At 49.6% G+C, this 24,810-nt stretch overlaps 1 protein-coding gene across 1 annotated transcript in view; it reads right to left on the bottom strand.

Moving 5' to 3' along the window:
* Positions 1-4,502: 4,502 nt before the first annotated feature.
* The window catches only part of ARK2C (arkadia (RNF111) C-terminal like ring finger ubiquitin ligase 2C), a gene marked incomplete at both ends in the record, with an annotated part of 46,542 nt that continues 26,234 nt past the window's right edge, over positions 4,503-24,810 (bottom strand). Inside the window, 7 exons of the mRNA XM_084278631.1 lie at positions 4,503-4,620; positions 5,687-5,793; positions 6,948-7,043; positions 7,567-7,671; positions 8,661-8,790; positions 12,262-12,387; positions 14,637-14,946. Coding sequence (XP_084134757.1) covers positions 4,503-4,620; positions 5,687-5,793; positions 6,948-7,043; positions 7,567-7,671; positions 8,661-8,790; positions 12,262-12,387; positions 14,637-14,946 — 992 coding nt within the window. The remainder of the gene's footprint in view (positions 4,621-5,686; positions 5,794-6,947; positions 7,044-7,566; positions 7,672-8,660; positions 8,791-12,261; positions 12,388-14,636; positions 14,947-24,810) is intronic.

The following is a 24,810-nucleotide window of genomic DNA, read 5'->3' as shown; positions in this document are numbered from 1 at the left end:
TTTCGTGCCTTTCTAACCCAAAATAAAGTTGCATCCAAAGCCTTTTGGGGGAGTTGGAGCGTGTGTGTGGCAGCTACTGGCTGAGCACATGTGTCAGACCCCACTTCTGTCTGTACGTGGCCAAGCACCTGTGAGCGGTTATGGCTTAAAGCTTAAAAACGTTACCAACAGTGCCCTGAGCCTCGTGCAAGAGGCGAGCACTTGATACCCAGGAGCCTTTTGGGAAAGGGCAGTGTGGCGTGGCAGTGGTGCGGCTGGGGATGGGGATGGGGATAGGGATAGGGATGCTTGGCCACTGGTGCAGGAGTAGGATGTCAGCTGGGGGCTGGTGCCCGACTTGGGGATGGTGGTGGAGGGAGGGGCTCTGGTGCAGGTCCCAGCTCTGCAGTGGATTAAAAAGCTCCCGTTTGAGGTGTGTGTAACCCCCCTCAGCAAAGGGGGGAACCAAACCAGCTGGAAGGTTTTCAAGAAGGATTCTGCTCCACATGTGTGTTACAGCCGGGCTGTACACAAGCTTGTGGCCCAGCACTACAAAGGGATCCCAAATCGCTCCCTGTCCCCCCCCACCTCAGCTAGACCAGGGGTCAGCCCTTACAAATTGCAATTAATCCCTTTGTTTTGTTGCCTCCAAGCTCAGGCTCAGGCCTCCTTCCTCCTCCCCGCAGGGCCCAGCCGGGTGCCTGCGCAGAGGGCGTGAGGAGCCAGGCCGCACACAGGCAGGCACCAGAAGCTGCACAGAGTCGCCATGCCTGGCCTTCTTCCCTCAGCTTTTGAAGCAGGCCGTAGCCTTGCGCTGGATGCACACGTGTCCCCCGTGTCCCCCCAAGCACAGTTTGTTAGCAGGGACCCTCCGGGTGTTATTGCAGGGTAACACACACAGCAAGAACAGAAGCAACATCACCATTGGCATGGGGGAGGGGGGAGTAAGGGGCAAGGAGGCAGCAGGGATCGACCAAAACGGTTTTGGTTTTGCAGAGGGCCGCTCATCGCCTTCAATGCACAAGGGCACGGGTGAAAGGACCACCAGAGTTTTGATTATGAGTGCAAATAATATTCATATATATGTGCTAAACACAGTCACTATATTGCAGTTTTCCACTATGTCACAGCATACAGAATCAAAGGTTTGCATTTTTATGGAATGTATCCAAGGTAACAGCACCACAGTAAGACAGTTTGTAATCACACACCCTGATTTTTTTCTCTTTTTTTTTTTTTTTTTGACAAGATAAGCATTACCCCCCCCCACATCCCATGTTTAATTTTTTTTAATTTTTTTTTAAGTACCGACGCATGCAAAGCATTCCATTCCCAGAAACAATGCAAAAATGAGGTAATAGGAGTAATAAAAAAAATTAGTATTAATTTCTAAATAAATAAATTATAATTAAAAATGCAAAAAAAACCAACTATAAAAATAATTAAATAAGAACCCACAATATCTACAAGTTAGTCATAAATTATGATTGTTAAATATAAGGCATTTAAACTCACAAAACCCTGTAAACTATCAATGTTTTGTTTCTAGAGATTATATGTTTTGTTGTTGTTGTTTGTTTTGTTTTGTTTTGTTTTTAGACTCACCCTATTATCGCAAACCTACTCGTACAAATTATTTAAACTCAAAGGAACCTGACACACCGATGCAACTCCAGACGCTGTAAATCCGCACGCACCTCGGGATCAGTCACTCACACGAGACCACGGGAGTTTTGGTGCTTTTCTTCACCAAAGTTAGGGTGTGGGGGTGGTTTTTTGTGGGGGTTTTTTTTTTGTTTGTTTGTTTGTTTTTTAAAAACTGTGCTTGTTCATTAGGCAAATAGTAATACTTTCGCATAGGCTTTAAGAAAACACACGGTTTGGAAGCGATCCTTCCCTCCCTGCCCAGCCAGGATCCCCATCGCTGCGTTCCTTCCCTTGTTTCATCCCCAGCTCACGCCTGGAAGGACCAGACGGGCTTACAGTGTATTCTACTAGCAAAGCCTTACTTTGCTTGTCTGTATTATTAGTAATATTAGTCTTATTTTTTAATCTGCTGCTGCTGGAGCAAGCACTGTAGGTTTTGATGGCCCACTCCCTGACCCAAGCAGGTCACAACCCTCCGGTCAGGGCTGGGACCGCTGCATCCCCTAAGGAGCCATCACTGGGTGGCAAATGTATCACAGAATCACAGACGGGTTTGGGCTGGAAGGGACCTTTGAGGATCACCTACTCCAACCCCCTGCCATAGGCAGGGACATCTGCAGCCAGATCAGGTCGCCCAGAGACCCATCCAACCTGACCTGGAATGTTTCCAGGAGTGGGACATCTGCCACCTCTCTGGACACCCTGTGCTTCACCACTCCCATCCCAAAAGATTTCTTGTATCTCCCTTATAAGCCTCCACATGTCCCACTCCACTCCCTGGGCACAGCCAGAGAGGGATCATAGAATCATAGAATTGTAGGGGTTGGAAGGGACCTCGAGAGATCATCGGGTCCAACCCCCCTGCCAAAGCAGGCTCCTTAGGACATATCACTCAGATAGGCTCCTGTGTTCCCACATTCCGCATGCCTCCCCTCTTCCCCTCCCCTCTCCAGCTGTTGAAAAAAAAAATAAACCCCTGGGATACCTCAGGGGTTGGTGTTTTCCAATTACAGCTCACGGGAATCCCACGATCTCCCCAGTGATAATTTATGATTGTTTCTACTTGGAGAGCATCACTTGGCTCTGGCAAAACAGATGCTATGGGGAGCCAGAAATCATCCCTGCCACACCAGCATTTTCAATGTATAACTTTCCCAACTAATTCCCCTTGCTCCTCATCTTTCTCTTTTGCTTCCCTAGTATGGGAAAGAAAAAAAAAGCTATTAAAAAAAAAAGCTATTTAAAAAAAAAGTTGGAAAAAAAGGGTTTTGTTAGTGAATGCCGGTTCTCTGGAGGGTTTTCAGCCCGGTCCCTGCCTTTGGCGTGCTGAGATCTGTATTCCAGAGGGAGCTCAGATCACAGCAGCTCACCCCTTCATGGACTACCCCCTGATTCTGTTCTGAGTGTGAACGTGATGAGGCTTCACAGCACTCTCCATACAGATAGGGCCTGAAACACACACACAAATGCACACGAGTGCAGATGCACACTCTCTGAGGAAGGGTGGACAACCCAGAAAGTGGCAAATCCCCTTCCAATCTGCCTTCCCCTCCCACACCAAAGCGCTTGCGGCCTCAGAGATGCCTTGTGAGCGGCAAGTTGTCTCCTATCCCGGTGTGAGAGGTGCCTTTTGCACAGGGGAAGAGTCAGCAGCAAACACCTCTCAGCACTTGGGCACTATTATCATAGAATCATAGAATTGTAGGGGTTGGAAGGGACCTCAAGAGATCATCGGGTCCAACCCCCCTGCCAAAGCAGGCTCCCTAGGACATATCACTCAGACAGGCGTCCAGACGGGTCTTGAATATCTCCAGAGATGGAGACTCCACCACCTCCCTGGGCAGCCTATTCCAGGGCTCCCTCACCCTCACTGTGAAAAAGTTCTTACGCATGATGGTGCGGAACTTCCTGTGCTCTAACCCCAAAACACAGCTGTAGGTGCTGACTCCAGTAACCATCATTTTTGGACCGGTGCTGCAGAAGCCAACCAGCCTCACAGCGCACAGGAGAAAGCTTCATGGGCAGTTCAGCCCTTCCCTGGACTTTGATATGCTAAGCTACATCAATAAGACACAGAAAGCATCTATTCCAGCATTGTGTCCCTACGGAAAGCATCCAGCAGCAGCAGATAAGCAGGAATGAAGCTTCTCCCTATTGCTTCATTTGTTTAATACCCTTTTTTTAAAAAAAATTTAAATTTTTTTTTTAAAGCTTCGCTAAATTTGCAACACACTGTAAATTCAAGGAAAGGAAGCACACGCGGCTGAGGCAAAGAGCACAACCCTTCTGACTGTAAACAGGATTTTGCTTTTTCGCCTCTTCCCTCACAAGGGTGGGAAAGCTTGACCTCTATTCCCCTTCTGCAATGTATTAATCAGGCACCAAAATAAGGAATCTATGAAAAAATATTTGGTGCAAATTAGGTAACAGCAACATGTCCACCACAAGAGATGAGTAGGGCATCAAACACAACATTTCTTAAGCTAACATGCTCCAGCTGCCATCCATAGAAATAGCTAAAGGACCCCTAACATGTTTCTACGTATTCAAGAGGTATATATACAATCCTCATGAAATGCAGGATTGACAGGCCAGACTACCACAACTAGTTCCTTCATGTTCAGCACTAAATCTTCTGCAGCACGGGGTCTCTGAGCTCCGGGAATGCCAGCTCCCTTTCACCGGGCCCGTATCCTGCGTATGTGCAATATCTCCTACCGCTAGATATTGTACCGCCACCTCCTCCTCCTCCTCCTCACTAACGTGCCTGCAGACTTTTCATCTCAATCAAATGGCTCAGAAGGCAAAAAAATTTTGCTGCAAGGGTTTATGGCCATATGACCTGGTAAGGAAAATGGTGTGTCCAGCCAGTCCTTTCAGCTGTCCGAGCCGAGCTGTGTTTCAATGTCCACCCTGCAGATCGGGCACTTCTTGCTGGTGGCCAGCCACTGGTCCACACACACTTGGTGGAAGAGATGCATACAGGGCAACCGCCTGCAGAGAGAGAAGTACCACCCCGTTAGGAAGGAAGAGGTTTAGGGGATCGAGAAGAGCCAGAAAGCAGCAGCCAGGGCTGCTTCTCTCATGGGAAAGCACAGATGCAGTGACACCGGTGCTGTTGAGGTCCTAAGCCCTCCCCCAGTAATGTCAAGGCAGTGGGTCAGAGATGGTGTCCTCCTCCACAACCTCCTCAACTGAGTTGGACAATTAATGACCCTGGCTGCTGCTTTTTAACCCTTTAGGAGTATTAGGTTATAATCCAAAGCCTCTTGGTTCTTCATCATTGCAAGTCATTAGTAGTTGGGGCAGTCCCCACTGCTCCCCTGTGGGTCCCTGGTGTGCCACGTGTCATGTGTTTTCTTTGCAGCTATAGGACCTTCCTTGTCTCTTTGCTCACCATTGCGAGCCAGAAGGACCCTGAACCGCAACAACAGGGAGCGAGAGGATCACAGCTCTTCTTAATGGTTTAAAGCAATTAAAGGGTGAGGAGCAGGATGGGGTAATGCAGCTGCACCCCCCACCTGCAGCTCCTTCAGCCATGGTAGCTCTGCCCTGTGTGATTGCTTGTCCTTACCCTCTGCCACAAGCAGAGGTTGAACCCAGTGAAGAACCTGGGGATGTCTGTGAGGGATAACTGGGACTTTGCTCTTGGCTCAGGATGGCTCTATGTGACCGTGCAGGCAGAGCAAGCTTGCTTATTCTACAGCAAAGCAGCTCCATCCTGGCCACAAGCCAAGCTCCCCTGGATTTCACAGCCACACTCCCCTTTTTTCATCTTTTGGTCATCTGTCAAGCTCAGATGTTGATGTCCCTGAGCTCCAGATGGCTGTTGGAGACCTGAGACCCATCCATCTCTGCCACCTGCCACCTGGCCTGCTCCTAAATACAGCCCATAACAATATCCATCTAAACAGCATTAGGTTCCCAGACCCTGTGACAGCCCAGGTGAGTTTGTTAGGACCAGAACAGGGAGAATCCCATCAGCGCATGGAGGCATCAATCCAAGTAAACACAACTCAGGCAGCACTGAGAGGCAGAGGGGTGGGAGGGAGGATGGTACCTGACATCTTCTCCGTCTTCCAGCATGGACAAGCAGATTGTGCATTTCTCATCAGTGTCCGACTCTTCTCCATCCTCTTGCTCAGCTTTACCCTCCTGTGGTCTTCTCTGCAGCAAGGTTAAAGACATTGTTTGGTTAGGACCTGGCCCTCTAAAGCTCTCCCAAGCCTGGGTAGTTGCAGGAAGGCAAACGGCAGGATCTTCATGTATCAGACAGATCATCCACCTGGGGGATGCTGATCCAGCGGAAACAGCCAATGAGGGGAGGATACCACCAACGTGGTGCTGGTTGGCATGTTTTCTCCTGGGGCTAGTGGCAGTGGAACTGGTGGCAGTGCTCCAAGGAGCAGCCTGTCCTCTGTTGCCATAACAGAGCCGCCCCACACCCCTCCTCCATCCTCTTTGCAGGGGGGATGGCCCCATGATCTCCTTTGCTGGAGGCTCCTCCCAGAGACCCCAAAGCATGTGGGGACACCACTGCCAGGAAGGGCAACTACTGAACCCCATGCCAGCTTAGCCGCTGGCCCAGACCCACCTACACTGTGGAGCAGTGCTTCACCTGTCAGCTCTCCTCTTTTCTCTTCCCCGTAGATTTTTCTGGATCCACTGGAGGTGCAGTCAGAGGTAAATGCAGCAGGAGTTGACTCACTTCCAACTTGGGCAGTAAATGTTGGGCAGTACCATGTCCCTATTTGTTACTGCCCAGCGACCAATGACCAACATAGGAAATTACCACATAAATGATCACCTTCCCTATTTTCTAATTAGCATGACCCCAAAAATCCCCATGACACCCATTTGATGATGGGCAGGAGATCAGCTCCAACAGAGGAGGTGCCTCTTGCAAAATGAGCAGAGGACAAGCTCCCCCACACCATGGAACCATCACCCTCACGGCAGGGTGTGTGGGGCATGCCTCTTGCACGCAGAACGGGGTGGGTCTGCACGAATGGAGCCCCCTTGGTGTGTGCATCTTCTTACCAAGCTGTGGGGGAGAAGGTTGAGACCCTCTGGCAAATTTGGCCTGCAGCTTTCTAGTCTAGAAATGAGAAACTGCCAGCTCAGCCACACCACTGCTTCAGCCCAGGAGCCTCCTCAAGATCTCAAAGCACTAATTGTGGATTTTACATTCCTCCTGCATGGATGGTGGAGGCTGGCCACCCCTGAGGACCACAACCCACTAAAGTCCTTTCTACTGCCCTCTCTGTGCCCTCAATCCTTTGCCAACAAAGGGGGGCTGACAGTGGTTTTGGGGCACTCACCTTCTTGTACTTGTGGGGAAAGGTGAACCTCTCGATGGTGTTCTGGACAGCGCCCCGGCTCACACTGCCCAGCCTGTCCTCCAGCTGCAGCAGCTCCTGTGGTGCAGGAACAGCAGCAAAGTGTCATCAGCATTGTTGCTGGGGCATGAGGTCCCACCACCCCACTCCAGCTGCCAGGGACCCAGGCTCCATCCGGCCTTTTCCTTGGTGGAAATGTCCTTCAAATCCCCAAATCAGTCATGCTTTACAGATGGATCTGAGCCTCATCTCTTGGACAGATAGCTTAAGGGTTTGAGGCAGGGAGCAGGGAGCTGGACATCCAATATTTCAGAAACTGGGGTGGAATTTGAGCTCTGTTTGACAGGCTGGAGGACAAAGCCCTGTAGAACTGAAGTTCTTTTCTCAGAGACATGAGGTGAGGCAGAGTCAACCAGGCCCGGGCACCCCAGAATAACCCAAACCCACTCAATCCCTTCACCTCCCAGGTGTTACTAAAACTGCTGCAAGACTCAGAGCAACTTCCACCACCACAAAGCAGCCTTACAAATGTATGCCAGAGCTCACACCAGTTCCCAGCACTGAAAGATTTAATAACAGTTCCAGTGGCCGAGGCACGTACCTCATAGCTCTCCCGCACAGCTGATGTGTGCCTGCTCGGGTTCAGTCCCTGAAGAGCGAGTAACTGGAGCTGCGGATAAGGGTAATTTCTGATCTCGTGAACAACCTGAGGGAAGTGAGGGAGGAAAATAAAGCCACCAGGAGCCCCTGTTGTTACCCTGATTTAAACCCCCCACTTTAAAAACTCAAAACAGAAGAGCAGACCAGTGCCTTCCACAGTGGAAGCTTTTTAACAGTCAAAACCTGAGGTTTTATTACATAGTTTTCCAATAAATGGTAACTAAGAGTGTGAAGTTCTTCTGAATCATCTGTTACAATAACTCTTTTCACATCTATAACATCGCAGTTCTGAACTCTCACCATCGATCAGCTTAAGGGATATTTTATTTGCTTTAAATGGGTGGATTTCTCCTCACCCAAGCTTGGATTCTTTAAGCCTCACTGTACCACGCAGGTGGCCAGGGTCTGACCACAAGCCTGAGGAAAAACCACCCTTGTGGGATTTCCAAGGGTTCTTCGAGGATTAGCAGTGCTCAGTGTGGCTCACCTCTAAATACAGCACCCTGCTAGAAGAAGTGACAGCAAACGACCCCCCTCAGCCCCTCTTCTCATCAAACCCCACCTCCACCTCTGCAAGAGGTGATGCAAAACCTTTATGGACAGCATCAAGACTGAGGTAAAGAGCAATGATGTGGAAAGGGATGGTCCTTGGGGCTGGCCCGAGAGAGAGAGAGAGTCAGCTGCTGTCAACCCTGCACACAAAAAGCCCTGGAATCCCATGGTTCATTTCAGAATTAATAATATTTTTAGTAAAACTGCTGAGTCTCTCACATCCCGCCCAGGCTTTGCAGACCAGCTCGTGAGTGCGGTCCCACACATGATGGACCGAATCTTTCCAGAGCAGCTGAGATTTTTCTTCCCTTTCTCTAATCCTGTGTGCAATGATGCAACATTATCCTTTCAGACACTCCCTCCCACGGCCGGAGATAAGTGGGATTCACAGAAGACAGGTGATAGAAAGATAGCAGCCTCTATTTTGACTGCCTTCTGGCAGACAATGCATAAAACATTTCTCAGTAGCGGCGTTTCACTTACCATCTGTGTTGAGGATGTGCTTCTGGGGAAATGGTGCATCCGAGGTGTGGCTAAGTAATGCTGATAGGGCTGAGGGACCGGACGGACCTGGAACTGGGTGTGAGTCAGTCCCGCATCAACACTGAGGTCCCTGTGGATGCAAGGGTGAAGGTACAGATGTGACTGTGTGGTTTCATTGTGGGGCTTACAGCAAGTTGGGTCACCCTCCCAGGGCAACCTTCACAGGTGGTGCTGCTGGGGGCTCCTCAGCCTGAGGCGATGCTACAGCTTGGAAGGGAGTTTCCTCTATTTTGGGCAATCACCCACCAGGACAGCATGGAGGAGCAAGGGGTTGGTTTTATGCCAGCTGACATTTGTGTTAGCTGGTGTGAAGAGCTGCACAGCCGCAGCCTGCAAGTACTGGAGCAAGAGCATTCTGGTGTCTCGATTGATAGCCAGGCTTGGTAACTCAACTCAGCCAGACCAGGTCCTCCCTGCACTGCCATCACCACAAACATTTACATTTTACCTTGGATATTTTGCAGTATTGCAGCTAATTACTCAGGGACAGTCTGGTGACCATTCTGGGCAGTTGTAAGGAGCAATCCAGGGACTTTCGATATGCCTGTGCTCTTCCTGGAGGTCTCCCAGCCCAGGGTTTGGGGTTTTTTTGTTATTGTTGGTTTTGGGATTTCTTTTCTTAAAGTTTTAAGATGTTTCTGAATGACACTGCTGTAGGAAAGGGTGTCACACAACCAGCAGGCCAAGGACAATGAAGTGGGACATAGCTGATGGTCCCACCTGCCCACACACAGCCTGGCCCAGGCAAGCAGAGCTGGGGCTCAGCTTGGTGAGTCTGGACAATTCTTCCCTCCAGAAAAATAACGCAGCTCAATCCCAGGACTTGACATGACCAAGATCCCAGCCAATGTCCAGCTGCCCAATCCAGCACACAGAGACAAACTGCAAGCCCATCCCCACGTCATTGTGCAGAGGGGATGCACAGAGACAGCACAGCCTCTCCGTCTATAATCCAATTAGCTGATCCCTGCTGTCTCCAGCCAACAAGTCTCAGCAGACAAGGGCTTTGAACGTCATTCACTTCATCGTAATTACAAAAGCCGGCGCTCTAATAGCCATTGTCTTCACATTTGCAAAAACGGAGCTCATTAGAGCACAGGAGTGGCTTCCCATTTCATCCTCAAACCTCTCTTCCCCTCCATGAAGGATAGTGGCAGCAAGCACCACAGCTTGGTAGAAGCAGCCCGGATGTTCTCCAGCAGCTGTGAGACTGTGTTGGCCCAACAACTAAGGGACGTGAGGGGACAGTGAGTGCAGGAACCCTTTACTGGGATGGCCGGTGTACCAGGCAAAAGCTCCAGGGCTTCAGTGATGCACAATAAGTCCCCCCACCCTGCAGCAAGCTGAAGCAAATAGAGGGACCGTCCTTGATGGGACTGTTCCTCCTGGCCATGTGCTAGCCAGGTCCCAGACAGACAGAGCTGTCAGGGGATAAAACACAGCAAGCAACTGACAAGAACAGAAGCAGGGTGGGAATCGGCAAGACTGAGAATTCCCAGTTCCCGTGTCATGATTTTGGAGGTTTATCCAATTTCTGAAACTGCTCCCAGGTGGATGGAGAGCTCAGCTGGAACCAGGAGGAGCTGGGTCCATTCCCTGCCCTGTCACTGGCCACCCCCACTCTGTCTTCCTGTACTCCCTGCCTAAAATACAGATGTGATAATCGACGGAGTACTTTCAGATCAAGGACTGAAGAGATCTCTCGAAGATGAACAGACATTATTAACTTGTAAAAGTAATTTCAGTGTCAACACTGCCAAACTGTTCCTGCATGGGTGCATCTAGGTCCTTAAAATCAGGTACCAGGGCTCCTGAAGTGATGCTGTGGGTCTACAGATGTGCCCAAAGAAGAACAATGGACTGTTGTTTTCCCAGAGTTTGTGGGTGAGTAAGAAGAGCACATCGGCTGAAGAAACCCAAACCCAACCATCACCCTATAGCCTGTGCTACGACAACACCTCATCTTGATGCTCAGCTGTGAGGTCCAAGAGCTTTGATGCCTTTGGCTGCCACCAATCAAAAAGTGAAAGATAAGGACTCAGATAACAGGTTGGGTTGGTCGTCACTAAATGCGAATGCAGATGATTTAAGGAACCGAATGGGAGTTTATTTCTCCTTCACCAGAAGATTTTAATCAAGGTTGGGCTGTCTGAGATGACTGATCACCTTCAGAACTTCCTTCCATCCCCGTTTCCCGCAATGGTGCCTTACCACCCACCGCCTCCGAGCGCGCGCGCCGGCGCTGCTCACGCGGTGGTAACACATTAGAGGAACGGCTTTGTATCTGTCACTGAGCAAAACTGTACACGTGCCCCAGGGGGAAGTGAGTCACCCAAATATATATACACAGTGTATGATTTATGTCATCCCCACTCCTGAGGTTTTACAAGGCTATGGAGCAGCACGGGGGGTAAAAAGGAGGAAGGAGGAGGGGAACACAAAGCGATGCTGTATCAGATCCTTCTAATGATTGTAATTAAACGCTCTGCGCTGAGAGACAGGCAGGAAGAATGGCTCTATCCCAATGGTATGCGAACTGCTTTGCAAACTGATCTGAACAATGTCATCCCGGCCAAATTCAGCTCGCAGTGGTGCCAGTAATGGGGACACCTGAGAAGAAAATGGCAGAAGGATCTGGCCATATTTTAGGTGTATGTTATTACCCCAGAGGGGGGGTAACACACCCCCCTCCCCAATGCTAAGAGGACTCTCCGTTTGCAGAGAAAAGCGCTCAGATGTTAGGAAATGCCATAATTAAGATTTCCTGTGACATTTTATTTCGGGCCCCTTGTGCACACACAGTGCGATTGTCTCTAATTACATGTTCACATGCTATTTTTTTCCCATTCAGTGCGCAGAACGGACCTCGCTCAGCTAACGAGCAGCTATTCAGAGGTATGTTTTTATTTGCCTCTCCTTCTGAGTGCATCCCCATACCTTATTAACTGCACAAGAGCTCAAAACCTGCTCTGAAAATGAAACGATCGATTCCCCACGCGCCTTTTCCAAGGCTATCGAATGCGACACTGGGAGAACGATTAGCAGCTATTAATTCACTCACACCACCCTTCTGGGCAGGGCAGCACCAGCGATCTATAATTTAGACCACAGAAATCATTGTGGCCACTGTTGTTGAGTGCCAGTGGGCAGCAGAGTATCTACTTCAGGAAGACACGTTGGGTTACAGGAGAAAGACCCTGGCTGTGCCCTGCAGCAGGAATATTCCCTGCAGGAAGATTGATGTTTGGCTGCAGTCTACATTCGTGGGATGGAGAGCTGTGGGCAATATCAGTGCCTCACTATTAATGTGTGTATGTATAACCGCTTTAGTATATGTTTGTGGTCCTCCCAGAGATGAATTTTCCCATGCCACACTTCCATGCCACACTCCCATGCCTCACTCCCCACGTGGTATCTGGTGAGCCGACCTGTCAGCTTTCATGAAAACATCGATTCGTGATGACAGCCACACAGCCTTGAAGCCACTGCAGGGCTTTTTGGAAACCTCATTCAACACATTGGTGAAGTGTGGAAGACTTACCAGTCTGTGCCTTCAGCTAGATACCTGGGCTGGGTCCCCATGGGCTGTGGAGTTTGCAGTTGGTGGCTGAAGTCAAAGCTGGGGTGTAGGCGGTGAGGCTGAACAGACATGCGCTCTTGAGCCCGCCTGTGGAGAGGAGAGTGGCAAGCGAGTTACAACTCCTGCTCCAAACTCATGTCAACAAACCAGGGGGGAAACACAAACAGTTGGGCTCAGGATTATGTGCCCAAGAGAAAGGGGTACAGGCAGGTGCCAGGGATGATGAGAAGAGGAAACTCAGAGTATTGACATTTACTTGTGGTCCCCTGGACACGGTGCACACCCCCACCCCCCTGCAGCATTCACATACAGTCAGTCTACAGGAGGTACTGTTCAGAGGCAACATGGACAGAAGGGGAAACCAAACGTTCTTCCTTAGCAGCTTTCTGCCTTTCATGCTGTTTTCTTTTTCTCCACTGTCAGCCCCATAAACAACAGGGGAGATAAAATGTGTCCCTGCTGCAGCCGCTATCCATCATCATAAAGAAGCTGCAGGTTGTCTTGTCTCCCCGTGCAGTCCATAAACTCCTGGGGAACCTCATTCATAACAGGATTACTCAGGAGTAACTGAAAGCAGAATTTGCTCTTGCTGGCCATTGCCAACATTTCTCTGGATGATGGACAGGCCAGGCTGGGATCCAGCTCCTTCTCCCACTGCTCTGCAGGAAAGGAAGGGAAAGCGGTAGAATATATGGCAAGGTTCTTCTAGGGATTTGAGTCTCTTCTCATGATTATTGCCCATTTCAGCTAACCAGGGGAAGAGCATGTGCTGCTTGATCAGTGTCCCTGTTTGGAAAGATACAAGATGGATGCACAAGCCAGATCTGCACTACAGACAGACTCATACCCTTTCCTCCCTGATGAGTCCTTGCTTGACACTGCAGCCATCGCAAAGCAAAGCCATGGGAAAACAGTAGAGCAAATGGAGTAGGGAACTGTTAGATCAAGAGTTTTTATGTGCAGCCACAGCTCAGAGGCTTCACTTTTGAAGGCAGAACCCAGATTCCCACTACTGGGACCTCATGCCCCACACCTGGACCTCATGCCCCATACCAGATGCCCTCCCACAGTGCAGCTGTGCTTTCAACAGCAGGCTGTGGGACTGGGCAAGAGGTTCCTGCTCTCTTCCACACCACAGCCCACTTGTAAATGTAACACTGGCAGCATTTACCAAAGCAGCTTCTGCATGGATTTGTGCTCAGTGCTTTTATTTGAATTCAGCTTATGACTAAGAGGTAAATAACTTGTATCATCAATGCCTCAGCCTCGCACATACTTGCTACCCAATTATTAACTAATCATTAAATCCACCTAAAATCCAGCTTATGCAAAACAAAACAAGGATGAGAAGAACACACAATTTTCAGACAGAAAGGGCATGGAAAGAAAGCGTGTTCTGTCTGCAGCATTCTTTCCAAATGAAGCCTTATTACAAAGACTCGTGTTCTGATTCTTGATCCACGGGTAAAACCCACAAACAGCTTCTATGTCTCAAAAAAAAAAACCAACCCCTTGCTCTTCTCCTATGTGCTACCTAAACCCCTCTCAAGAAACACGATCAGGATGAGGCCAGGCATCCATTTCCACCTCTGCTGAGCTACTATAATTCTCTCTGCAGCCATTGGTTCAGCCTGAATTCAGGCTGCTTTCCCTGACTGAATATGCTGTAGGTCAGTGGCACTGTTCCCTCATAGACTTGGGAAGCCTACCTAGGCCCAGCAGAGCAAGCTCTTCATGTGTGAACCCTGCTAGGATAGGTGGATGTGATCTCTTACATCTTTTTGAAATGAAATAGCAGCTACGAGGAGATGCCTCATGCATGCAGCCCATCACTCTCTCTGTGTCATGCAGGACAGGTTCACAGCAGCACCAAGGTGTTACCATCGTGCTGTTACCATCCCATAGGTGACCTTGGGACTTACTAGATGATCGTGGTGTGGACCCCATGGGAAAGGTGCACCCACAGGTGCAACCTACCCATCAGCTTTCTTTCTGGTGGATGAGTTTTGGGGGTGCACAAATCATAGAATCATTGAATGGTCTGGGTTGGAAGGGACCCCCCCTTGCCACAGGCAGGGCCACCAACCTCCATGCCTGGATCTACGCAAGGTTGCCCAGGGTCCCATCCAACCTGGCCTTGAACACCTCCAGGGATGTGGGCATCCACCCCCTCTCTGGGCAGAAGACTGCCAAATGAACTCATGAAGGAAACTCAACATTGCCAGTGAAGCCTTGAATCACCAGCACATACTGATGGAGTTCTGAAGAAGCCACTTCGCTGCAGGGAGGCTGACCCAGCTCCTCAGCATCCTTCAGGAAGAGTAAGACCCGCTTACCTGGGATGGGGCATGAGCCGGCGGTGCTGTGCCTCGAGGAGCTGTTGCTGGAGGAGGTATTGCTGGTGAAGCGCCTGAGGTAGGAAAGATGGTCCGGCCACGTCCTGGAAGGGCAGGGCTGGCACCGGTGCCAGGGGCTGGTGCAGGGGACCGCTGTGCTGGTGCGCGGGGGCCATGTGGGGGGTCAGCCCCGGCTGAGGCTGCACCGCGTGAGGCAGGGTGAAGTCGGCGGAGAGCTGAGGCTGGGGACCCAGGTGGAAGTGCCGGCAGGAGGTAGCATGGGGATGCTGAGACCTTTGAAAAGGAGCACCTGGAAGAGAAGAGCACGGCCGTCATGGGGACCAGCGGCAGCCAGGGGAACCCTAGCCTGGTGGTTGCCCTTCCAGGGCAAGCAGCTGTGTCTTTCCTTTACCAAAAGGGTTAAAAAAAGAGAACTGGTCAGTTAATTGATTACATGGGGGGGGAAAAATGCTGATTTTGACTAATAGCTTTTCTCTTCCAAAAAAACATTGGAACCAACACATGGGTTTGTGTTCAAAGCAACTTTTTGGCTCCAAATTGAAGTTCATACTGATGAAAACTGCTTCAGCTTGTTTTGGTTTGCCTGTCTTAAAGAGAAAAAGAACAAAAGTTTTAATAGGCCCTGTAGTGATAGACCAAGAGGTAAAGGTTTTAAAAGAAAGGAGGGGAGATCCAGGCTGGATATAAGGAAGAAATGTTTAGTGCTGAGGGTGGTGAAGCACCTGCACATGATCCCCAGTGAGCTGGTAGGTGCCTCATCCCTGGAAAGATTCCAGGGCAGGTTGAGCAACCTGATCTGGTTGCAGATGTCCCTGCCCATCTCAGAGGGTTGGTCTAGGTGACCTTTAAAGGTCTTTCCAACCCAAACGGATCCATGATTCTATGAAAACACCTCAACATTTTAGAAAAGGGGGGAGGAGGGAAAGATATTGTTTTCTACAATATGTTTTCATGTGTTTTGAGTTCACAGAACTTTCAAAGCTTGCTGACTTCCCTTGCCACTCAAGGTATTTCTTGCCCTGTCTAAAACATCACATAAGCAAGGAAACAATCTCTGCCCTAAGAAACTGCCTCTAAGAAACTGACTGCCAGATGTGAATGAGACACCTCCTGCCTCTGAGGGCTGGGATTAACATGAACTGCTGTGAGACCAGCCATGAAACTGATGGGAATGAGGAAGAAATGAGGTGTGAAAGATATCCACAGCGGAGGCTTTTTGCAAGGCATCTGGCACTGGTTTGCACCTCCATCAAGATCCTTGCTGGGGTGGACCCTTGCTTCCTACATTCCCGGAGCAATTACAGGCATCACAGAAAAACTTCGTCTCTTAAAAATAAAGAAGAGAGGCATCTCAGTGGCGAAGAATGAATCACAGAATCTTTAAGGTTGGAAAAGACCTTAAAGATCATCAAGTCCAACCATCCGTCCAACACCACCACATCAACTAAATCATGTCCTGGAGTGCCATGTCTACACATTTTCTGAACCCCTTCAGGGATGGTGACTCCACCACCTCTCTGGACAGCCTGGTCCAGTGCCTCACCACTCTTTCACTGAAGACATTTTTCCAAATCTCCAATCTAAACCTCCCCTGTGACAAGTTGAGGCCGTTTCCTCTTGTCCTATTGCTAGTTACTTGTCAGAAGAGACCAACCTCCCTTGTCACTCCATCCCTCTTTTAGGTACTTGTAGAGAGTGATCAGGTCTCCCCTCAGTTGAGACCTGAGTGAGATAATTAGAGATGCCTCCTTGCTGAGAATCAGCCCCAGAATATGACCCCTACCCTTTTACAGTCTTTTGAACCACTAAACTTCCTAAAAACTCCTTTCAAAAAAAAAAAAACCACCCCAAAAAAAACAAACAAAAAATAGGACCATGTGAAGCCAGAGACACCAGGTGTCATCCCAAGACACAGTCCAGATGTGCTCATGATGTCTTCTTCACCTAAATCTCTTCTGCTCACATCTCCCTTCCGTACCAGGCAGGGCCAGTCCCTCATGGCAGCTCGGGGAGCCCCAAGTGCTTTCTGTTCACATCTGTGTGGAAACGGGCGATGCACAAGGCAAACCAGGTGCCAGCAAGAGAAGCAAGGGAGAGGACCTTACAGAAACTAATGGTCCGCCAAGCTGTGGATAAGTGGTTGCACACAGCACCCCTTAAATACAGATTAATCCTCTGTAGCACCCCTCTGAAAGAGGCAGCAGGCAACAAATGCATGTGCCACTGACAGCAGAACTTCATAAGGTGATTACTTCTCATGCTGTCAGATAACAGCATGGTTCATCTACCCTAGTGATTAAAACCAGAGGAGGTGGAATCAGAGGTGTTGTTCCCCAATGATGAAGCTGCAAAACCAGAACCACAAGCTGCCCATGTGCCCCGTTCTCCAGTGCTGCAGGTTATATACACTGCTGTTGGCTTGGCCCCAATTCATCACACCCCAGAAGTAAAGGCTGAGTAATGAATTGGGGATCCTGTGCTGCCCTGGCCTGTTTCTCAGGCTGAGCACCATCCCCATCACAGAGAGATGCCTCCTAACTGCTGTGCTTGCTGGGTACTTGCAGACCAACTCAGAGTGGATTGTTCAGCCTCTGATGGCCATGGGTCCTCCCAGTGTCAGCCATGGGTGAGCCATTTTACAACCCCAGCACCTCACAGCACCTGAAGACAAGGTGCTAGAGCAGGTTGAAGAAGCCCCTCACACCAGCCTGCGCCATCAGACTGCAATTTAGTTGTGTTTCAGGCAGAACTGGCTTAGGAGGATAAAGCTGAGTGACATTCCTCCATGTTTTGTAGGACAGAAGTAAAGCATAAAAAGCTAGTCTCTCATCCTTCTGCAGGTCTCCCATCTCTTGCTGCCTGATGCAATTTTAGCCAAGGACTTCCAGCCTTTTGCTGTATCTTGGGAGGCCTTAGTCTGATTTAGCAAAACATCTGCAGGACCTCTGGCACCAGGGCCATGAGGAACTAGAGAGCACAGGGTGGGTGAATCATCTTATCAGAGCTTTCGACTTGAATTTTTCCTCCCCCACCAAGACAGTCCTTGCAAGGAGCGTGGTCATACACTTCCCTGTGGTCCAGAAAGAGCAATATTTACCTATGATATCTGGGTAGAAAGGTATGCAAGGCCTATGTGGGGCCAACATTACATGAAGTAAACGCCTAACCAATTTTGCCTTGGTAGAGAGACTCAATTTACCTTATTTTTAGGAACTAGTCAATTAAAACATGCATCGTTTACTATTTTTTCTACTACTTACTAGTGTAGTGATGTGTTTCCCTCAATAGGAAAAATACTATCAAGATGTGACCAGGACCATACAATTAAATAAACCCCATCAATTTGTCTTAACATAATTCGCTATCTTGCGTTGTAATTGTTCATTCCCTACAACTAAGCCTATGCTGAGGAGAGGATTTTGACAGCAAAGCAAAGACTGTGGGGAATACTTCAGCAAATACATGCTTATTAGCAGTCATCAAATCATACAGCTGGCATAGCCAAACCATCTTGCCCAGCAAAGAGCCAGTCCTTGCCAAGCATGGTGCTGGTGGCCCCAGAAATCCCTGGCAAACGAATAACAGTGCAGAACAGAACATCCAACCTCAAAAGTTTTCTATTTCAAAGTTTACCCTCTTCTGTTCTTTGTATCTAGCTGGAAGGGACCTTGGTGGGGACTGTTTCCCAAGCCCACATGTTGATCTCGCATACACAAGGTCAAACCAGCGTCACCCCACTGACACCACCTGAGCAGCCTTACTCCAGGTAGCACACCACAGCCAACACCAGCACCTGGCTCGCAGGCATTCACCCCTATTCAATGCAGTGGTGGGTGTCACGTTAGCAAGGTCTGTGATTGATTAGTCTGGTAGCACATCTCCCTTCTCTTTCCTGAGCCACCGTTTAGTCCTGGGTTCCGTTTACATTGGAACCGATAAGCGCTGCCCACGAAATGCTCTGAGAAAATTTGATTCAGGGATTTAATCTGCTTTCTTTCCCTGGCCAGTACCGCCTGTCACAGCAGAGAGCAACCCATGACTGAAAGCCAGCCCAGACACTCCACTCCAGCTTTAATTTCTACTCCCTGGAACAAGGGCAAGGCCAGCGTTTTCATTAGCTAAGCTTTGAAGACATTTCCACAACAAAGGTGATGAGGTTGGAAAGTGTGCTTATCAAGCTTCAGAGCTGCTAATTGCATTCTCCAGGAGACAGTGTTCCCCACCACTTGCCCCAGCCATGGGGAACTGTGAGGCAGAGACCAATGAGGTTGGTTCTCATCCCACAGAAGAATTATCCTTCTCCATCGGGATACTTCGATTTTGCCAGAACACAGGCAAGTCAGATCTTGACTGTTTGTTTATGGTCTACCCCAAAGGCACCTAATAGGTTCATCAACTTCAGTGGCCTTTCCTGAAAACACTTACCCTTCCCAGCTAAGGAAGGAGAGGGAAGTCCTCTGTCATTGCTGCAGAAACAATGCAGTCCTTACCAACTTGGAGGGGCTTTTGTCTTGAGACTGACTTGGAAATGCAGCGTGTGTCCCCATGTCCAGCCTGCTGGTCAGGAGGAGAGGGTCCACCCTGCTCTCTGAAGCTCATTGGTGTATACCTCCTCTTGGCATGAGCAGCTCCAGCTGCTCATAGATTCACAGAGTGGTTTGGTTTGGAAGGGACCTTTAACGATCGTCTAGTCTGACCCCCCTGCCATGGGCAGGGACACCTGCAACCAGATGAGGTTGCTCAGAGCCCATTCCAACCTGAGCCCCATCATATCTGGAGCCATGGAGGACTGATTTCCCTGGGCTGCCAACAAGCCAGAAATCCAATCCTCTGCCACAAAGCAAGCACCTAAACAGAGATAATTCTCAGGAGAGCAGAGAGGTATCTCCCTCCCTTCTTTGCCTTTCCTCTCCCTCTCTGTACTCATTCCTCAAGCTTCTGTTGACCATAAACTTTTGCAAAGTCCACTGTCTTTCTCAGCCTGCCAAGCCCCCAGCTTGGACAACCCTTGTTGACTTACAAACCCCTAACCTCAGCTGATCAATCTTTAAAAAGTGTCCTGAGAAAGTCCAAAGCCTAACACATGGATGCAAAGATGGAACCTGGTGGAGACATGAAACAGGTCTCAGGCAAGCTCCCTCCCATGGTCCCATCTCCCTACCTGCACAGCATAGACAAAGCCCATGGGGAAGATCGCTTAACAGCGATTTACAGAGCCCCCCCCAAACATTGAGCTGGAAGGCAGTGTCACAGGCAGCAGCCTCAAACTGGGGAGGTATAAATTCATTTATAGAAAGCCAACAGATGATGTGGGCACGTGGATCCAGGAACCTGTTTGGCTGCTCGCTGCCGCGCCGCTTCCACCCCTCGCTCAGGCAGGCTTCAAACACTGCGGAAACCCGCGGGGAAACTCATCACATCCTACTCACCACTGCTTTCTCACTTCCACAGATTATTTTTTTTTTTGGAGGGTTTTTTGTTGGGTTTTTGGTGGTTTTGTTTTTTTTTTTTTTTCTCACTTCTATAGTTATATTTATTGTTTCTATACATTATCTGATGCAGCCTGGAATTTTTCCATTAAAAGAAACACTCCCGCTTCCTCGGTGCCCCCAGGTGAACCCTGAAATGATGAGTTCATAGATTTTTGCAGGTTTGGCATGTAGCACCGAGTCACAGAAACGCACTGGTCTGATACTGGGTATTTCTGTCCCTGAAGGTTCTCCTTCTGCATCACCTAGGGTCTGACATAGGCACCTGCAGACTTATCCATCCATCAGCATCCCACCCAGAAAGGCTCCCGGGATCCATGTGCCCATTAAACACTGTCCCACCTTGGAGATGCAGAGTCCCTGGGTAAACACTGCAGAGAGACAGAGGATGCTACAGGCTTTATGAAAATAAAAGCCCTGGAAAGCGGGATGATTTATTCCCTCCTCCTTTCCTCATAGCAGCAACGCTTTATACGCAGCTGGGCTACTGGTAAAGGACACAGCATCGGGCCCAGAGCTGTCATGGGGAATAGGGGTATCTCAAGCAGACAGCCGCAGCCCAGGAAGCGTGGCCACCTTCAAAAGGAAAACAAAATCTGTCTCATGCTGTTAAGCTGCCTGCAACGCATGTGAATTCTTTCCCCCTGGGTTAAGGCAACCTGGCCAGCTTCTCCAGGCGTTTGTGGTCTGCATGCGAGCAGGGGGAGGCTGGGGCTATTTATACATCTCGATCCCATGGAGGCAGAGAGGGAGATGGCAGCTCCTGGAGAGCTCTGGCTTCACTCACTGACAGGTTTTGCAGCTGCGAGAGCTCTGCCCATTGCAATCGGCTGAGCTGGGGTGAGGGGATGGAGCCGCGCCATCTCAGCCATTTCACCTTGATTAGAGCCCCCACAACCCCTCCTCCTGCCTTGGGATGGCAGATAAACTCCACCAACCAGGCCCAGGGTGCCTGGCCAAGGTTGGGGCTTTTAATAGCCTGGGTGCCTGCAGCTTGTTTCCTTGGACATGCATTAAAATTCCCCTGGAGACAGCCAGGCGGTGGGAAGTTAGCATCCATCCCAGCAGTACACAGGGAGTAGGGGTGGTGGGAAGTTAGCATCCATCCTGGTGGTACACAGGGAGTAAGGGCAGTGGGAAGTTAGCATCCATCCCAGTGGTACACAGGGAGTAAGGGCTATAACCCTGAGCTTCAGCTTCACGCAGGGCACCAAGCAGGACCACCACAGGGCTCGTGCAAGCTACTAATTACCATCAGTCACGTGTTAACTCTGCAAATTATTTGTGGATGTACCCTTTATTAAACAATTTAAATTGACTTACTAATAGGAAATGAGGAGTGACAGTGCTCCCAGACAATTAAAAGAATTTAAAGAAATAATAACCCCCCTGGCCAAATCCATGGAATATTCAGTGGGGTAAGAATGTAGTGGTCGCATGCAGGGGTTGTGCCATCTCACTCCTATTATAGAACAGCAAACTGTGGGATGGAGACAGTGGGGTGGGGAGGATGGAAGAGGAGGAGGGAAGAGTTAGAGAAAAATCTATCAGTCAGGAAGGAATCTGTCTCACTTTCAGCACTTTCGCCAACAGCTTTCTCATTTCTCTTAGCAAATGGCAAGAGCCATGCCAGAAATAACAGGCAGACAGCTCAGATCCATCCCCAGCCTGCCATCCCACACATCCAGTGGCATGCAACAGGTAGCAGACCCGAGTGCCAGCCCATGGCTGGGCAAGGAGCAGCCCCAGCATGCATTGGTGATGCTCAAAGAACATTTTATTTTGCCTTATTTTCTGGGCCAGGCTGGGCAGCTCCAGGGACTAAGTCAAGATGGAGAAGCTGTGATGGGCAAAGGGGTGGTGGTTTGTGTTGGGAGGAGTATGGCTGGGTCCCAGGAGGAAACCACGAGGTTTTGGAGGTTTATCAAACTCCCACTCACAGTCTCACACATTTGATGGAAAAGGGCTGCAAGGGGGCTCAGGGGAACAGGTTCCCTCATGACCATTTCATGGCCACTGCCATGCAACAGCCTTTATTGCACCATGCCACTACGGACCACTGTGCAGGCACAGCAAAACAGAGCCCAGCTCATCCCAAAAAACACATAAACAAAGATCTTGGAGACTGCAGATTTCCCCTGCTTGCTTGTGTGATCCCCACTGGACATCCCCTTGCCCTAACGAAGCCTCTCATTAATTGCTGAGTGACATGAGCTGGCATGGCTGGAGCACCGCTTCATACGCACACCCATGGTCGCCAACACCAAGCAGAACATCTCCCCTCCTGCATCACAGGGTATGTACCCAAAAAAGGGCTGGGCCTCCTTCCAAATCCCACACCTAGCAATCAACAAAAAACAAACACAACAACCCCGCACAAAACCCCCCCTGTAAGTAACCAGCATTCAGCAGCACATTTCCATCAGGGGTGAAGTGATGCTGAGCAGCAGGGATGGGGAGCTGGGCAGGCAGCCTGGACCCATCACAGGGGAGGGAGAGACAGCTGTTTATACAGCTCTGGCTGAGGGTTTTTCCCTGCAACCCTTTTCCACTGACTTTGGGGAGCGGGGGAAATAGTTTTGTTGAAGATGATGTTTCACAGGAACGTGTTGAATTCAGCAATATTTCCCAAGGAGGAACAAGAAACACTTCTACAGCGTTTGCTACACTTAAATCCATCTCCTTTTTTTGCTTTTGTACTTTGCACTGTGTTTTAATTATAGCTTTATCCTCATGTACAGCATTCGAGGGTGTATTTATGATTTTTGGATCATCACACCAGAGGAAAAAAAAAAAGAAGAAAAAAAAAGGAGAAAAAATAATAGAAGCCAAACCATGGTGAAAGGAAACGTTTTCTGAGATTTAATGGTCCCTGTTCACTGCTCCCCTCCCAGGCTCTCACATGCCTGGGGGGACAGGTGGCCCTGGCAGCCTGGCATGATGTCTCCTACCCAGCCCATCCCTTCCTCCCCAAACCACTCCATTTCTCACGGTTCTGGGCTCAGCTCCACACATCTTTCAGGAAAGGGCACTGGAGGAAACACAGCTTTGGAGGTGCTGCAAAACCCCTTTGCTACTCTGTTGTTGTTGTTGTTGTTTCTGTTGGGTCTGAAGGCACCAGAAAGGATGGAGAACGAACAGCTGACAGGAATTGCTCACCCTTGCGCCCTGTACTAAAAGCAGGGGGTCACATCTCAGGCCTCACCAATGTTATTTGGGATGCTCAACCACTTGCCAGGCTTTATAGCCATGCAAAACCCCACTGCTGCCAAGGTCAAAGAGGGTTCAGGCTGGCACCTGAACTCCAGTGCAACTCCTGGGGCTCTGCCCATCAGCAGCGCAACCTGACACGATCGCCCACCTCCCCCAACACCATCCCAGCCAGCTCCTGTGTGTAACCCAAGCATATTCTACATGCCCTTTGGTGGGGAAGGCAAATGACATCAGAGTTACATGCCCTACGGTGGGGGAAGGCAAATGGCATCATGGCTTTTCCCAGTGTACTGGTAGGGGTTTAGGCTTGATGTGCCTCCTCCAGGATTTGGATTGTTAGCCCAGGGAAAATTAAAAAAAAAAAAAAAAGAAGTTGAAAAAGGGATTTGAAGGGGGCCAGGGGCCCCTCTGATCAAGAGAGGTCATCTTTTTGTGGTTATATGTAACGAGAAGGGTGTTGTATCCACTTGAATTAGTCCCCAGCTTGGAAATGGGAAAAATAACCAGGAGAAAGAATTAACTCTCAACATAAAGAAATAGCAATGCTGATGTGATAGAGGTCTATTACTCGGCTCTGCCTGCAGAAAGAAGCAGGGAAGCACTTGGAGCAAGCCCTTATCCCTGCCCTTGGGAATGCAGAAACGTGCTGACTTGTGCACGCAGGAGCCCTCGGCTTTGACAGGCAACGATATGCTGCAGCCAGTTGTTTTGGAAAGGGAAATTCAATACTTGGGTTTCCTTGCTTTCACTGTGTCCAAAGCTCCCCCCCAGACATTTGGAAGTGCTCAACACCTGCCTTAAAGCACCCTTAACTTATCTTAATGATCGGCCAGCCGGGCTTGTAGCAGCTCCCTCCCACCAGTAATGACATACAGGACAACCAGAAACAGGCAAAAAGCCAAAACTGTGGGGGTAAAAGAAAAAAACAAACTCAGGCAAGCGCTGCAAGGGCCTGGCTGTATCTCTGGTGTTGTGCTGCATTGCTCACAGAGCTTCTTAAACCCATGGCAGCCCTCAACAAGACCCAACCATGGCCAGAGCTGGTGGTTTTAAAATCCAGATCCAAAACCCCTTCCCTGCAGAAGGTGTTAATGACAAGGAGTCAACATTCTCAGTTGCCTCTTGTCCTTGTTTAAACAAAATGCTTCATGATACCCCCCGGTCTCAAACCTGCATGTGCTCAGCATCAGCACACGCTGTGCCAGAGCAGCTCAGTATGCCCATCCCATGGGGACACTCAGGAACCAGAGCTTGTCCACAGACCTGGCAACAGGACTGCTCTGCCCAGCAAGGCTGTGGAGACGCAGCAGCAACACCCAGACCATGTGCTGGTCCCAACATCCCTTCCCTCCTTGGCATCTTCTGAGTGAGAACCAGTGTCCTTGGTGCCAGCTCTCCACTCTCTGAACACCTTTCATCCCCTGTCCACAGGGATTTCCAGTGAAGAGTTC

This window comes from Gallinula chloropus (genome assembly GCF_964237585.1).
Source record: "Gallinula chloropus genome assembly, chromosome: Z".
Lineage (NCBI taxonomy): Eukaryota > Metazoa > Chordata > Aves > Gruiformes > Rallidae > Gallinula > Gallinula chloropus.
Note: the sequence above shows the minus strand (reverse complement) of the source record. Positions and strands in the feature narration are given on the sequence as shown.